Here is a 14,099-nt window from a genome sequence, read left to right as displayed (position 1 = left end):
CTACAGTGAAACATGATAGTGGCTGCATCATGATATGGGACTACTTCAAATATAACTTTTTTTTCAAATCAGTCAGTCCATCAGAAGAAATGTACAGTTTTGGAATAGATTAGCCAGAGTCTTGACCTAAATCGGTCAGATCAATTTTTGAGGTGACTATAAAAAAGGTTGTGTACGAGAGATGTCTTCATAGTCTGCTGTTATGATTCGGGGTTGTTTGGTTTTTGCTTTCTGTGTTTTTCATATATTTCGCTCAGTTTTTGAATCATGCTTCTGTTTATTATTTTTCTGGTCATGTTTTAGTCTTGTTCATGTTTTGTCAAGTTTGGTTTTTGGTTCTGGTCATGCTTTAGTTTTTGTTTGTATTCAAGAGTCTCTGTTCTTGCTCCAGGCACGTTCTGTTCTGTCTGTTAATTATCTTTGTCCGGTTCACCTGCTTCAAACTAATCTGTCTCCTAGCTCCACCTGGTTTACTTTCCATATATTCACTCCTGTTCAGTTTTTCTTCGTGGAAACATTATTCAGATATTGCTCTTGTCCTGTAGTCACACCACGCCTGTCTCGCCAGCCTGGCCAAGTCTGTTTTTTGCCTGTTTTGCCTGCCCGTTTGTTGTTTTGTTCCTGCCTCTTTTTAGAGTGAGCTTTTGTTTTTTATTAAATTGTTTTTTTCACTTACCATCACGCTGCCTGCTCGTCTCCATTCTGGGATTCCATCTCGCAAACCTTAACAGTCTGTTTGATCTGGAGAACCTTTGTACAAGGAAATGGGCAAAATTGCCAACTTAAGTGTTGTTATGCCTGTAAACTATGGAAGAAGACTGAATTCTTTAGCTGAATCAAAAGGCGCTTCAGTAAAGTATCATTTTCGGGTTGTTCTATTCTGCAGCCAGATTATTGCACCCTTGTATTTTTCTACATGTCTCCTGTAAAAGCTCCTAGGTTTTTAGTTGAATTGTGACAGATAATCTGTAAGTCACCTTAAAGGTGGTTAAAGTTTTGTGCTAGTTTCTGAATTCTGAGTAATTTGTTTCAAAAATAAAAACTTCAGAGGTGTATATACTCCTGAGATTAGCTGCATGCTATACTGTTTAAACAAATTGTTTCAGTCTGTTTAATGTTGCATTTTTCATTGCCTCACAGGAGCATCTACAACTCAGAGTATGTTTCTGCTTGCTTATCTATTTTTACAGAGTACAGTTTATATCACTGTCAGCTATACAGTCAGCGGCTGACATTAAAGTCCTGATTCTGGCTTCAGCTGCACAAGTGTTGAATGTCTGAACTGTTTCAGCATCGTTGCCCCAGTTTCTCAGCTCTAAGCATCTGCAATTCATTTCATTTAGAGGCAGCACAGCTACATGATAGTATGGTAGCTTTTTCACCTAACGGTAAGAGGTAGTGAAAAGAGTTGCAGGGTAATAATTACACATGTGGGAGTAACAAAAGCCAGTTGTCTGAGCATTTCATTGAACTGTTTGGGATAATGTTTTAGTTGGAACAAACTTCAATACTTAAATAAACCAAACACAAATATAACAAATCACAATAATAGTCCTACACTCTACTTATTGACAAAGGGTTATAATGATTAAAGCTGATTATGATCCTAAAAGATATCATTGGACAATCAGTCTCTCTCTCAAAGGCAAAGAAGGTATTTCCTCATGATAATTTCAAGTTTTAACCTTACTTATATCTAGGTCAGATTACGGAAAATTCCCAGAAAAAGGACACCTTACTTTGATGTGACACGTGCTGTTGATCATCTCTGTTTTCATAACCAGTTTGTTTCTCCAGATGTGTTTCCACACCTGCCAGTGATGGTCAAATTTCTTTCAGAACTCCTTGTTGCTTAACCCTAACTCTAGCCGGCCAGAAGTTGTCCTTTAGGAGGGACCAGTGTTAACGGTTTCTCTTTGGCACCACATTTTTGACATCCTGGAGGTTTCTGTTCCTTGGGTCAGATTTAATTTTTATTGCAAAGAGGATGTGCTTTGAAAAAGTTACTAAACAATTTTAACACAAGATGTAAAAAAATAAAAATGAATTCCTGCATAGCTTCAGCAAAAAGCAGACCATTTGACAATGATCCAAAACAAATGAAAACATCTGTCACAACCACAGTCTGCAAACATTAATCAGAGAGTGTGACTGGGTCGGTACTGTATTTTGATGTTTTTAACAAAAGCTTTTTCGAATGTTTGGTTTTGTTTCGAACTTAGCAAAGCCTCTCAGCAGCTGAAGCTTCTAGGAGAAGAATTGTCACAGTGGGGCAATCAGCCAATTGCAAGTGGATTTTGATGCAACATGGATGGAAAAATATTATATCACCAAAGTTGGACGTCCTTTATATCACATGAGAGATAGAATATGTTTATATAGAGACCTTAGTGATAATATTGGTCACTTACACACAATGAAATGTATGGAAGGCCTGTTAATTTTGAGAAATCAGCTTTTTATTTTGACAGAACTGTTTTGAAGCATACATAAAATGTTCATTTTGGGTAAATTATAAAAAAAAAAAAAACAAGGCCAGTTAAAATGGGGAAGAGAGCAAAGAGTCTCTGGAGCGGAAAGATTCAGACTACAACTTCACTGTTTTAACCTCTTTAAAACCTCTTAATCTGCCCTGATTGTTTTGTTCTTAGGTACCCACAGCGATTTTACATCTTTATACCGCTATTCTAAACTGTATTTGCCCCAGTTTCGTCTGATCTATCTGTGCTGCTCACCGCAGGACAGGCCTTTATTGTACAAGGTCTTTATTATCTCTAGAGACCCCCACAACTCATGCTGCTAAGGAGGTTTGATCCGTAGGTGTCATTTCATCTGGACTGTAGGAGGTAACGCTGAGGCAAGTGCAGATTATCACATGAATGCACTGTACATGAACAGAGCCATCTTTTAATATCTAAAATTCCAGTGTATGAATTCCTGAATGGCCATAAAGGCCAACCTCTACCACTCTCTGCCCCTAGAACACTCGCTCGCTCACATTGATTGGGAATGTAATTTGAGGTACATCAGAATCAGAAAAGCTTTATTGCCAAGTACGTTTTTGGACATACAAGGAATTTGTTTTGGCGTAGTCGGTGCAATACAATACAAATTAAACAGTATAAACATATCTACAATATAATATAAATATATGTGCACAGTTTTAAGTGAGTGAGAGTAAAAATAGAGCAGTATAAGATGCAAGAGCAATACAACAGTGCAGGTGATCATTGTGCAAGTATGGCAGTGCAAGTAAAGCAAGAGTCCAAGCTGAGCGTTAATGTAACGCATAGAGTTACAAGTTACAGGTGTCCTGTCAGCAAAAAAGGGGGGGGTGTGGCAGAAAGGGAGAGTGTCAGGGTGGTTTCCGGGCTTTGTTAACCAGGCTGGTGGCAGATGGGAAAAAACTGTTCTTGTGGCGTGAGGTTTTGGTCCGGATGGACCGCAGCCTCCTGCCAGAGGGGAGAGTCTCAAAGAGTCTGTGACCGGGGTGGGAGGGATCAGCCAGAATCTTCCCTGCCCGCTTCAGGGTCCTGGAGGTGTACAGTTCCTGGAGTGACAGTAGACTGCAGCCAATCACCTTCTCAGCAGACCGAATGACACGCTGCAGCCTGCCCTTATACTTGGCTGTAGCAGCGGCGTACCAGATGGTGATGGAGGAGGTGAGGATGGACTCAATGATGGCTGTGTAGAAGTGCACCATCATAGTCTTTGGCAGGTTGAATTTCTTCAGCTGCCGCAGGAAGAACATCCTCTGCTGGGCTTTCTTGATGAGGGAGCTGATGTTTGGCTCCCACTTGAGATCCTGGGAGATGATGGTTCCCAGGAAGTGGAAAGATTCCACAGTGTCAATTGTGGAGTCACAGAGGGTGATGGGGGCAGGTGGGGCTGGGTTCTGCCTGAAGTCCACAACCATCTCCACTGTCTTTAGAGCGTTGAGCTCAAGGTTGTTCTGGCTGCACCAGTCCAACAGATGGTCCACCTCCCATCTGTACGCGGACTTGTCACCATCAGAGATGAGTCCGATCAGGGTGGTGTCGTCCGCAAACTTCAGAAGCTTGACAGACTGGTGACTGGAGGTGCAGCTGTTGGTGTACAGGGAGAAGATCAGAGAAGAGAGAACACAGCCTTGGGGGGAACCGGTGCTGATGGTCAGGGAGTCAGAGACGTGCTTCCCCAGCCTCACGCGCTGCTTCCTGTCAGACAGGAAGTCAGTGATCCACCTGCAGGTGGAGTCGGGCACACTCAGCTGGGAGAGCTTCTCCTGGAGCAGAACTGGGACGATGGTGTTGAAGGCAGAGCTGAAATCCACAAACAGGATCCTGGCATAGGTTCCTGTGGAGTCCAGGTGCCGGAGGATGAAGTGAAGGGCTAGGTTGACTGCATCATCTACAGACCTGTTGGCTCTGTAGGCAAACTGCAGGGGGTCCAGGAGGGGGTCGGTGATGTCTTTTAGGTGTGAGAGCACAAGGCGCTCAAAGGACTTCATCACCACAGAGGTCTGGGCGACGGGTCTGAAGTCATTAAGCCCTGTGGTCCTTGGCTTCTTGGGAACAGGGACGATGGTGGAGGACTTGAAGCAGGCTGGCACATGACATGTCTCCAGTGAGGTGTTAAAAATGTCTGTGAAGACTGGAGACAGCTGATCAGCGCAGTGTTTCAGGCTGGCTGGTGAGACAGAATCCGGACCAGCAGCTTTCCGGGGGTTCTGTCTCCTGAAGAGTTTGTTGACGTCCCTCTCCTGGATGGAAAGAGCCGTCCTCGGCGTGGGTGGGGGGCTTTCGGCTTGTAGTTGGTGATTTGCTTGAGCCCTTTCCAGACAGACGCAGAGTCGTTGTCTGAGAACTGGTTTTGGAGCTTCTCAGAGTACAGTCGTTTGGCCTCTTTCACTGCCTTGCCAAACTTGTACTTAGCCTCTCTGTATATGTCTTTGTCCCCACTCCTGAAGGCCTCTTCCTTATCCAGTCTTAACCTTCTGAGTTTAGCTGTGAACCAGGGTTTGTCGTTGTTGTAACTCACCCTGGTGTATGATGGTACACAGCTGTCCTCACAGAAGCTGATGTAGGAAGTCACAGCCTCTGTGTACTCGTCCAGACTGTTGGTAGTAGTCCTGAACACATCCCAGTCTGTACAGCCTAAACACGCCTGGAGATTCTCCACAGCCTCACTGCTTCACTTCCTTGTCGTCCTCACAACAGGTTTGCAGAGCTTTAGTTTCTGCCTGTATGCAGGAATCAGGTGGACCATGATGTGGTCGGATTGGCCCAGTGCAGCACGTGGGACGGCGTGATAAGCGTCTCTGATGGTGGTGTAACAGTGATCCAGAATGTTGTCCTCTCTGGTCGGACATTTTATAAACTGTCTATATTTGGGGAGTTCGTGGGTGAGATTACCTTTGTTAAAGTCACCAACGACGATTACTAAGGAGTCCAGGTTGGTCCGCTCCACACTCAGTATCTGGTCGGCGAGCATGCGCTGTGCAACCTGCACCTTAGCTTGATGCAGAAGAGAGTTAATTATTGACAAAGATTATCATCATTATGAATGACATAGCACAGCCTAATGAGATACTCTTCAGACCAGAAATACCTTAATTTTAATTGCATATGTTCAATAATCATAATGTTTTCATTTCATCAAAATAATTTTGTTGCAATATAGTATGCTCAATTGTTTCAAAGGCCAAGGTTCTTACTTTTTCATATAGGACCAGTTTGGTTTAGATAATCTTGTTTTCCTTAACAAAATTTAAAGCCTAATTCATACCTCCTAGTTCTTTAGTGTCTGTTCAACTGCAAAGCCTGTGTGGCATTCAGCCCAGTTTTTTTTTTTTTTGTGTGCTTTGCCTGTCTGCACTGGCAGGAATAGTATTAACCTAAGTCAGAGGATTTTGCCAAAAACACCGTAGATGAAGAAAACAAATGTCACCCATGAGGAGAAGAAGAAAAAGATAAAGCTTGTTTTAAGGAAAAACTCTGTGGAGTGATCTGCTGTTTTCCTAGTGGGAATAATTTATTTGTCAGGAAAATCAAGGATACAAAATTGTGCTAATATTATTGTGGGAAATCTAGCATTAAAAAACACAAAAACTGACCTTGAACATGCTTATTCATGCACAAATCTCGAAACCTTCACTATTTTGTCCAAAACTGTTGGAAAACATTTTCAGGTTTGATTTCCACAGACTGTGCTCCTGGGATTGTTAAAAATGCAATGCTTATGAAGGTGCTATAACAAAATGTTGAAAACATTTCTTAAATTTGAAATGGATGTGAATAAATGTCAAAAGTAATTCTCTCTAAGTGCAGGTCTTAAACCTTGAAGGATTACGGGCTCCAGATGGTGATATTTCTATCTGCCATGTTATGAAAGCCTTTGGGAACACAAACACAAGGTTGTGAAAAGCACTGTAAAATATAATTTTCCAATGCCTATCAAATGTAGTCGTGGCAAAAACACTTTTGCGTGTGCTTCTAAGGAGCAAAGTCAGTGATGTAAAGTGATAAAGAGTCAGTGAAGCGGTCTGCAATGGAGTGGTTAAGAAAAGATGGGAGACGGAGCTAGATTAACACAATGATGCAGCCCTGACCAGTCAACAAGTCAATGCTCCCAATTGAACTAACTAGGCCCGGATGAACCTTGTTAAGATTTGTTTATGTTGTTTTTATTCCTCTTAAATATTCTTAAATGGGTTATTTTACGGATTGCTTGCAACTTGGAAATCCAACGAGAGGAACACAAAAACCTCCACCAGCCTTCCAGCATCAGAGTGAACTCCCTGGGCTGATGGGAATCCTTTCAGGCCAAGAGAGTCAAGGCAGAGATACCTGACAGAACCTGAAGTTGAAACCAAAGCTTGTTCCCAGAAAGTAAATAGTTTATGATCAAAATTGAGGTTCTCCCGTTCTTGTCATATGATGTGGCTGTTCTTCTGGCTCCTGACTCCCACGTCTTCCTCTGTTGGGACCCCTCTCTTGAATTCTTCAAAGCTTTTCATCAGACTCCAGACAGCTGTTTAGAAACCCCGAAATATGTCCGTAAACCCAGAGTTTTCCTTTACAGGCAGAGAGACAATTTAATTAGGCTAGAACTTTCATCAGTTAATCTTTTTCAGAATTCGACTGGATGCAATTTAATCTGTCAGTTTACAGTTAGGATTTAATATTATGAATCTGAGAATAGATATATTTTCATAATATGTTCCTCTCATTCTTTTTATGAAATTTAGGCTTCCTGAAAAACATAATTCACCCTTTAGTCAATTGGACCTTTAATAGAGAAATTTAGAGATTTGAGACAGGCAAAAATAAGATTTTATTTAATGAGATTAATATGCTTTTTAATACATACTGATCCCACCCAAGCATTGTGTGTAAACTTAAATTAGAATTTTATCTTCCTATTACCTATCAATCGCTACAGCGATTCGTTTTATTCTTTCTTTGTTGTGCCTTTCTTCTTACCGCCTGAATAAGCATGCACATTATTGGCTTCTAAGAAGCTGCAGAGAAAACTGTATATCTCTGAGTGGAATGCAGATCATCTGTTTGGCTAAAAATAAAGTGTTTGTATGTCTGTGAGACGTTCACTAATTTAAACAAATATCACACAGTCAGACTATTCATTTTTAACTGAGCAGACCGAGTGAACAACCTCATGTATTGTAACTTTAGGAGCAGCTTTAATTAAACAGTTAAACATTTCAATGCCTTTTTTTCAGTTCAACACATCATCATCACATTCATCTTGCGTCAGAACCAAAATTATAAGCCAATTTAATTATTTTTCAGTTGCTAACACGAAAATGGCTGACAAACGGTCAAATGATACTCCACAGCAAGCTTGAATCCCTTCAGTATCCTGGAGCACATATCACTAGCCACAGCTCCGACTGCTCTGTCTCCTGTGATAACTGACCAGGCCAGCTAGAATACCTTTGACTTGTGAAGAAAATGCTCGCTGACTGCAAATCAAATGATAAATGATTGATCAAATCATTTAAATAACTTAAAAGCCCTGACAGTTGGCCACTGTTCTGTTATGTGATCAAAACGGTATTAGATGAAGGAGCACTTATTTCCCCTACATCTGATATTTATTTTTAAACAGATCTTATACGTTCAGTATGTATTTACGGAAAAAATAAAGGTAATTTTGTCAGTGTGCAGTTTGCACAGTCTCAATTTAACAAAGTCATTCAAATAATGACATAAAACAAAATTCAATCATCTACACTTAAAATGCACCTATAACTTGCAGGAATTATTTTTTTTTTAATAGGAATTTGAATCTCCGGTATGTTTTCAGATCTTCAAAGAAATTTCACAAGAGAATACTTCTTTAATTTATTACTAATTTCTGCTTTTACAATTTCCTCAAGGTTTATACTTATTTTATCTTAGAACAGCCTTTGAGGCACAGTTTGAAAGATTATATATTTTTGACTTCAAACACTATTTGAACAATGTTAAAAGCTCCTCATCCTGAAAACCTCACGTCATTTTTATTTATAACTAAGTTATGAGTTGGAGCACAGTATTCTGCTTTAACAGTTTTTATTCATCTTGTTTTTAAATTATGACATCCACATTTGTGATTGCTTTATGTCCACTTCCCCAAATGTCTAGACAGTATGTAATATACACAAGCATTGTACAAATTATGGATAATGAGCTAATGTTTATATTGTGGCACTTATAATATAATTTTAAGATATATGTGTTTACTTAGAGAAAGTTGGTGTTGTTCTGCTGAAAGTTCTTCAGATAGGTATGTAAACTCGGCCTGTTGTTGACTCCATGGTTTTTAAAGTCTTTTTAGCATAACGTCTTACTTTTGCAGGAAATATGTACAATACAAGCATTTTTTCCTTCAGTGTAAAGGTTTTGTCTTACGTTGCAGCTTATTTGTTGAACCATTAGGGCACAAAAGTATGAGCTCCCAGTAGATCAGCAGTTTCTGAAATACTCAGACCATGCCACGTTCAAAGTCACTTAAATCACCTTTCTTCCCCATTCTGATGCTCGGTTTGAACTGCAGCAGAGTGTCTTGACCATGTCTGCATGCCTAAATGCATTGAGTTGCTGCCATGTGATTGGATGATTAGAAATTTGCGTTTAATGAGCAGTTGGACAAGTGTACCTAATAAAGTGGCCGGTGAGCGTATGTCAGGGCACTGTCCAAACATCTATGAGTCCCATCACATATGTGGTCAAATTTGAACCCGCCATATAAAGATATTCAAATTTGACAGGACATTTGAATGAGTTTCTGGTCAACTTGTTTTTATCTTGTCAGTGAAAGCATTTTATTGGTCTTTTTTGAAATGATTTGATACATTTTCTGTTTTGGTGGATTTATGATTTTTTTTTTTTATTCAAAATCCTTTACCAAGGGCATTAATATGCAATTTATCCAAACTAAAAAGCAAACGTTGTAAACCATACTATTTACATTAATATTTAGCTGTGAGTTTGTTTTGTTTTCTGTTTCTACTACTTGGCTGCAATTGTTGCTTCATTGCTTCCATCTGTCAGTAACTGGAGTAATGTAAACCCACTTGGAGGAACTTGCACCAACATCCGCCATGTGTTTTACTTTACAATGGACCTATGTGTGTCCACAGGCAAAATAAATGTGGATTCATTCATAAGAAAACTTTGCATAAAACGTTTTTTAAATCTCCCACTAATTGTTTGATAGTCTAAGAATAAGGACATTTTGTGTCCCTTGTAATTACCTGTGGGTAAAGAAATAATCTTCATTAATGTGTGCTGTTTGTTCAAGGAGAACCCTCTGAAGCATTCCTGAATAATTCCTAGAAAATATTTGAATGTCTGCTGCTTTTGTTTGTGATACGTTTATGAATACGTATTCATGCTTGAAACTGTTCTGCAGAGAATGAAAGACGAAAGTCGAAAAAGCGTTAGTTTAACTAATTATCTGACAAGGAGACCTTTCTAAACTTTCTAAATTAAAAAAAAAAAATCCCTTTTTTTATTTTTCCCTCACAGTCGCGGCTGGGGCTGGTGCCTTGATGATGCCCCGGTGAAGGACAGGTTGTCTCTATCTTCAGTGCTTCCTGGAGTTCTATACAGTGCGGTCCATCAATGTCACCTGCAGTATGGATCCGGGTCTCGTCTCTGCGATGACAAGGATGTAAGACTAAAACTTATTAATATTTTAAGTAGCTCTTTCTGTTAATTTTGCAGTTGTGCCTTACACCAAATGACAACCCAAACTTAATTTTCTCAGACAATTACAATATTACATATTAAATAAATACAGAAAAAGGTATTTTTAAGACACAATGTTATCTAATGGACATGTTATGGCCTGCTTCACAGTCATGACAAAGACATCTAAGATGACAGTGACCCAGTAGACAATCACTGATATCCTTCAAAAGGAGGGTGAACAACAAAAGTACAATATTGAATCATTTATTCATTAATGGAAAATTGAGTGGAAGGAGGAAAGTCACATAGAAAAAAGAGCGCAAGCAATAAGAATAACCACTGCCTTGAGAGAATTGCGAAGCATCAGTTCAACTTCCAAGAGTACCGATGATCTGGTTTACTGGCTATGGTATCAACATCCTTGACTGGTCAGCAAACTCGCCTCCAAAGATTCTCTGTCAGGTCTTGTCAAGAGAAAGATAAGAGACACCAAAGCCAGCAATACAGATGAGCTGAATGCCTCTATTAAAGTAACCTGGGCCTCTTTAACACCCAGCAGAGTTGCAGGCTGATAACTTTCATGCTACATTGGTGCAGTAATTAATTCAAAAAGGAGCCCCCACTGCATATTGAGTATTAGTTTCAAGCCATAATCATCTAAAAGAAGAGAAATAAACTCTTGAAATATAAAAAACTGTGTATCTTTCTGAATTTCACTTTTCTTAATGAGTCACTAAAACAAGTTTACCTATTAATATTATTTTATTAATATGCAATAAGTAAGTCTATGTATAACCCTGTGCACTTTAATGAATCACATGTGAGCCAATCTACTGTATAATATAATTCGCAAACGTTTTGGTCATTGTAGTGTTTATATGTCTTTATATTTCAGTGCAACAGCACACCTTTCTTTCATGCACCAACTAAACCTTATAGATAATGAATGTTTCAATAACCAATAAATAGCCAGCTTTGGCATTTGTGATTTTTTTATAAGGAAAATGTATTGGTGACGGAAATAGTAAAAATGATACTGACTCAATCTTCATTCAAAGAATAGATTTATTCAAAGGGCTGTTTTCTGCCTCAGAAACCCTAACCCAGTCCATTCAGACAAAAGTAGAAGCAAAGTCCAGCATAGAAATTATCAAATAATTCCCTTCTTCACTTTCTGCTCTTCCTAAGCCAATTGCACTAAGTGGACTGTAACACCTTTGTGTAAAATATATTCCTTAAACAACATAAAAAAACTCAATTCAGGTGAATAAAGGAGACTGTTATGCAATTTGATTGGGCCACAAGACAGTTAAAAACCCGAAGGAACCACCTGAGTAATTGTATTATTGAAGTTAATGAGTTGGCAGCAGTTTTATGCATCTATAAGGAATCAACTATTTCCAGTGTTTATTGCAGTGTACTGAAGGTTAGTTCAGAGTTGTATTAAGCCATGAATGCTTATAACAAGGCATATTTTTCTTGAGTGTACATTATGGATATTTTAATATGCTTTAGGACTGAGCGCATATTTTTTGTTGTGGATGAATCATACTTTAACTTATTTGCTTTTGATCCAATTTCTGTTATACAGCCTTCTTAAATCTCTGCACTTTAATATGTTTTTCACACATAGCACTGGTAAAATATTATTTTTTTAGATCTGAGCCACCCTATTAATTCTACTTGATCTACTTTAGCAAATTGAAAAGTGGGACTACTTAATCCACCCTTTTCATTCATTTATCAAAGCTAATACGCAGTTTTTTGACCTAGTATATTTCATAAAATCATTGGTTTAGAAAAGACCTTGAAAGGTTGGGCTACTTTCATATATTAGATCTCTTTCAAAGACAAACTTTTCAGTGATAATTTGGTCCCCAACCCCCTCCAAAAAAAAAAGAAAAAAACACAAAAAGACAAATGTTCAAACTTTAATTGTCCCAGACAGACTATGAACGGTATTAGTGAATTCTGTCACACTGTGTGGTGATACAGTCACACCGAAGGTATAGTGTTACATTAGAAGGTTGTAAAAGTCTCATTACATGCATTTCTATAGGGACTGGGGAGTCATTTGCATTTCAAATGTTTCAGGCTTATCTAAAATTTCAAGCTTGGACTTTTTAATCCTGCCTCACTAAAAGCAACTTTGGCTCATGATACTAAATAATTATAGAAACTAAATTACATGATCTAAAGAGAAGCTTATATTCTTGTTTTAGGTTAATTTAATAATAACTCTCTACAGCATATAGAACATATTAGGTTTGATTACCTTTGTGCATTACACTAAATCAGTGGTTCTCAGAATTAGTTTTCCAACTTTCCCTAAACTGTCAAAACATTTTAAATAGCATTACAACACGAGTTGGACTTTCTCTGTTTTATATGTTTTGTCCAAAAATAGAGAGAAATGATATTTCTCTATGAATTTTTACTAGATGTTGGAGGTAAAACAAAATATCGCCAGTATGTGGATTCAAGTGAGAAAAAAAGTACAGGAATGCCCTCCTAAATTGGAGTTATAGGAGGGAAAGGCTGAGGTTTCTCATTACCTTTGAAATCCAATATGATAGCCTTAGATTTAAAACATGATGATAGCTACAGTAACAGATCCACACTCATAAATACATGTACAGCCTCTGTTTGTGAACATGTTCCTTTAGTGTTCCAATACATATAATCAAGAGGCAAACATTTGCCATCACTTCTAGTTACTAGTACTTGCATACACACGTCGACAAATTGTTGGTACCCCTCGGTTAATGAAAGAAAAACCCACAAGGGTCACAGAAATAACTTGAATCTGACAAAGGTAATAATGAATAAAAATTATATGAAAATGAACAAATGAAAGTCAGACGTTGCTTTTCAAACATGCTTCAACAGAATTATTTAAAAAAATAAACTCATGAAACAGGCCTGGGCAAAAATGATGGTACCCCTGAAAATAATGTGACCAAAGGGACACATTAAATCAAGGTGTGTCCATTAATTAGCATCACAGGTGTCTACATTCTTGTAATCAGTCAGTGGGCCTATATGTAGGGCTACAGGTAGTCACTGTGCTGTTTGGTGACATGGTGTGTACCACACTCAACATGGACCAGAGGAAGCGAAGGAAAGAGTTGTCTCAGGAGATTAGAAAGAAAATTATAGACACGCATATTAAAGGTAAAGGTTATAAGACCATCTGCAACCAGCTTCATGTTCCTGTGACTACAGTTGCAGATATAATTCAGAAATTTAAGATCCATGGGACTGTAGCCAACCTCTCTGGACGTGGCTGCAAGAAGAAAATTGATGACAAAACAAAGAGACAGATAATAGGAACCGTAACAAAAGAGCTCAGAAAAACTTCTACAGAGATTGAAGGTGAACTTCAAGCTCAAGGAAAATTAGTGTCAGATCGCACCATCCGAAGTTGTTTGGGGCAAAGTGGACTTAATGGGAGACGACCAAGGAGAACACCATTGTTGAAAACAAATCATAAAAAACCCAGACTGGAATTTGCCAAACTACACGTTGACAAGCCACAAAGCTTCTGGGAGAATGTCCTATGAACAGATGAGACAAAAATTTAACTTTTTGGCAAGGCACATCAGCTCTATGTTCACAGACGGAAAAATGAAGCATATTTTAATATAAGAAAACTGTCCCTACTGTGAAACATGGAGGAGGCTCTGTTATGTTATGGGGCTGCTTTGCTGCATCTGGCACAGGGTGTCTTGAATATGTGCAGGTATAATGAAATCTCAAGACTATCAAGGGATTCTAGAGAGAAATGTGCTGCCCAGTGTCAGAACGCTTGCAACAGGATAATGATCCAAAACACACAGCTAAAAACATCCAAGAATGGCTAAGAGGAAAACATTGGACTATTCTGAAGTTGCCTTCTATGAGCCCTGATCTAAATCCTAT

At 38.8% G+C, this 14,099-nt stretch overlaps 1 protein-coding gene across 1 annotated transcript in view; it reads left to right on the top strand.

The window, feature by feature from the left end:
- Window positions 1–14,099, top strand: part of LOC124867043 (A disintegrin and metalloproteinase with thrombospondin motifs 7) — a 198,307-nt gene that overhangs the window by 63,727 nt on the left and 120,481 nt on the right. The window contains exon 9 of the mRNA XM_047363243.1: window positions 10,014–10,158. Coding sequence (XP_047219199.1) covers window positions 10,014–10,158 — 145 coding nt within the window. The remainder of the gene's footprint in view (window positions 1–10,013; window positions 10,159–14,099) is intronic.

This window comes from Girardinichthys multiradiatus, chromosome 4, assembly GCF_021462225.1.
Source record: "Girardinichthys multiradiatus isolate DD_20200921_A chromosome 4, DD_fGirMul_XY1, whole genome shotgun sequence".
NCBI lineage: Eukaryota > Metazoa > Chordata > Actinopteri > Cyprinodontiformes > Goodeidae > Girardinichthys > Girardinichthys multiradiatus.
The sequence above is the reverse complement of the archived record's forward strand: the minus strand, read 5'-3'. Positions and strand labels throughout refer to the sequence as shown.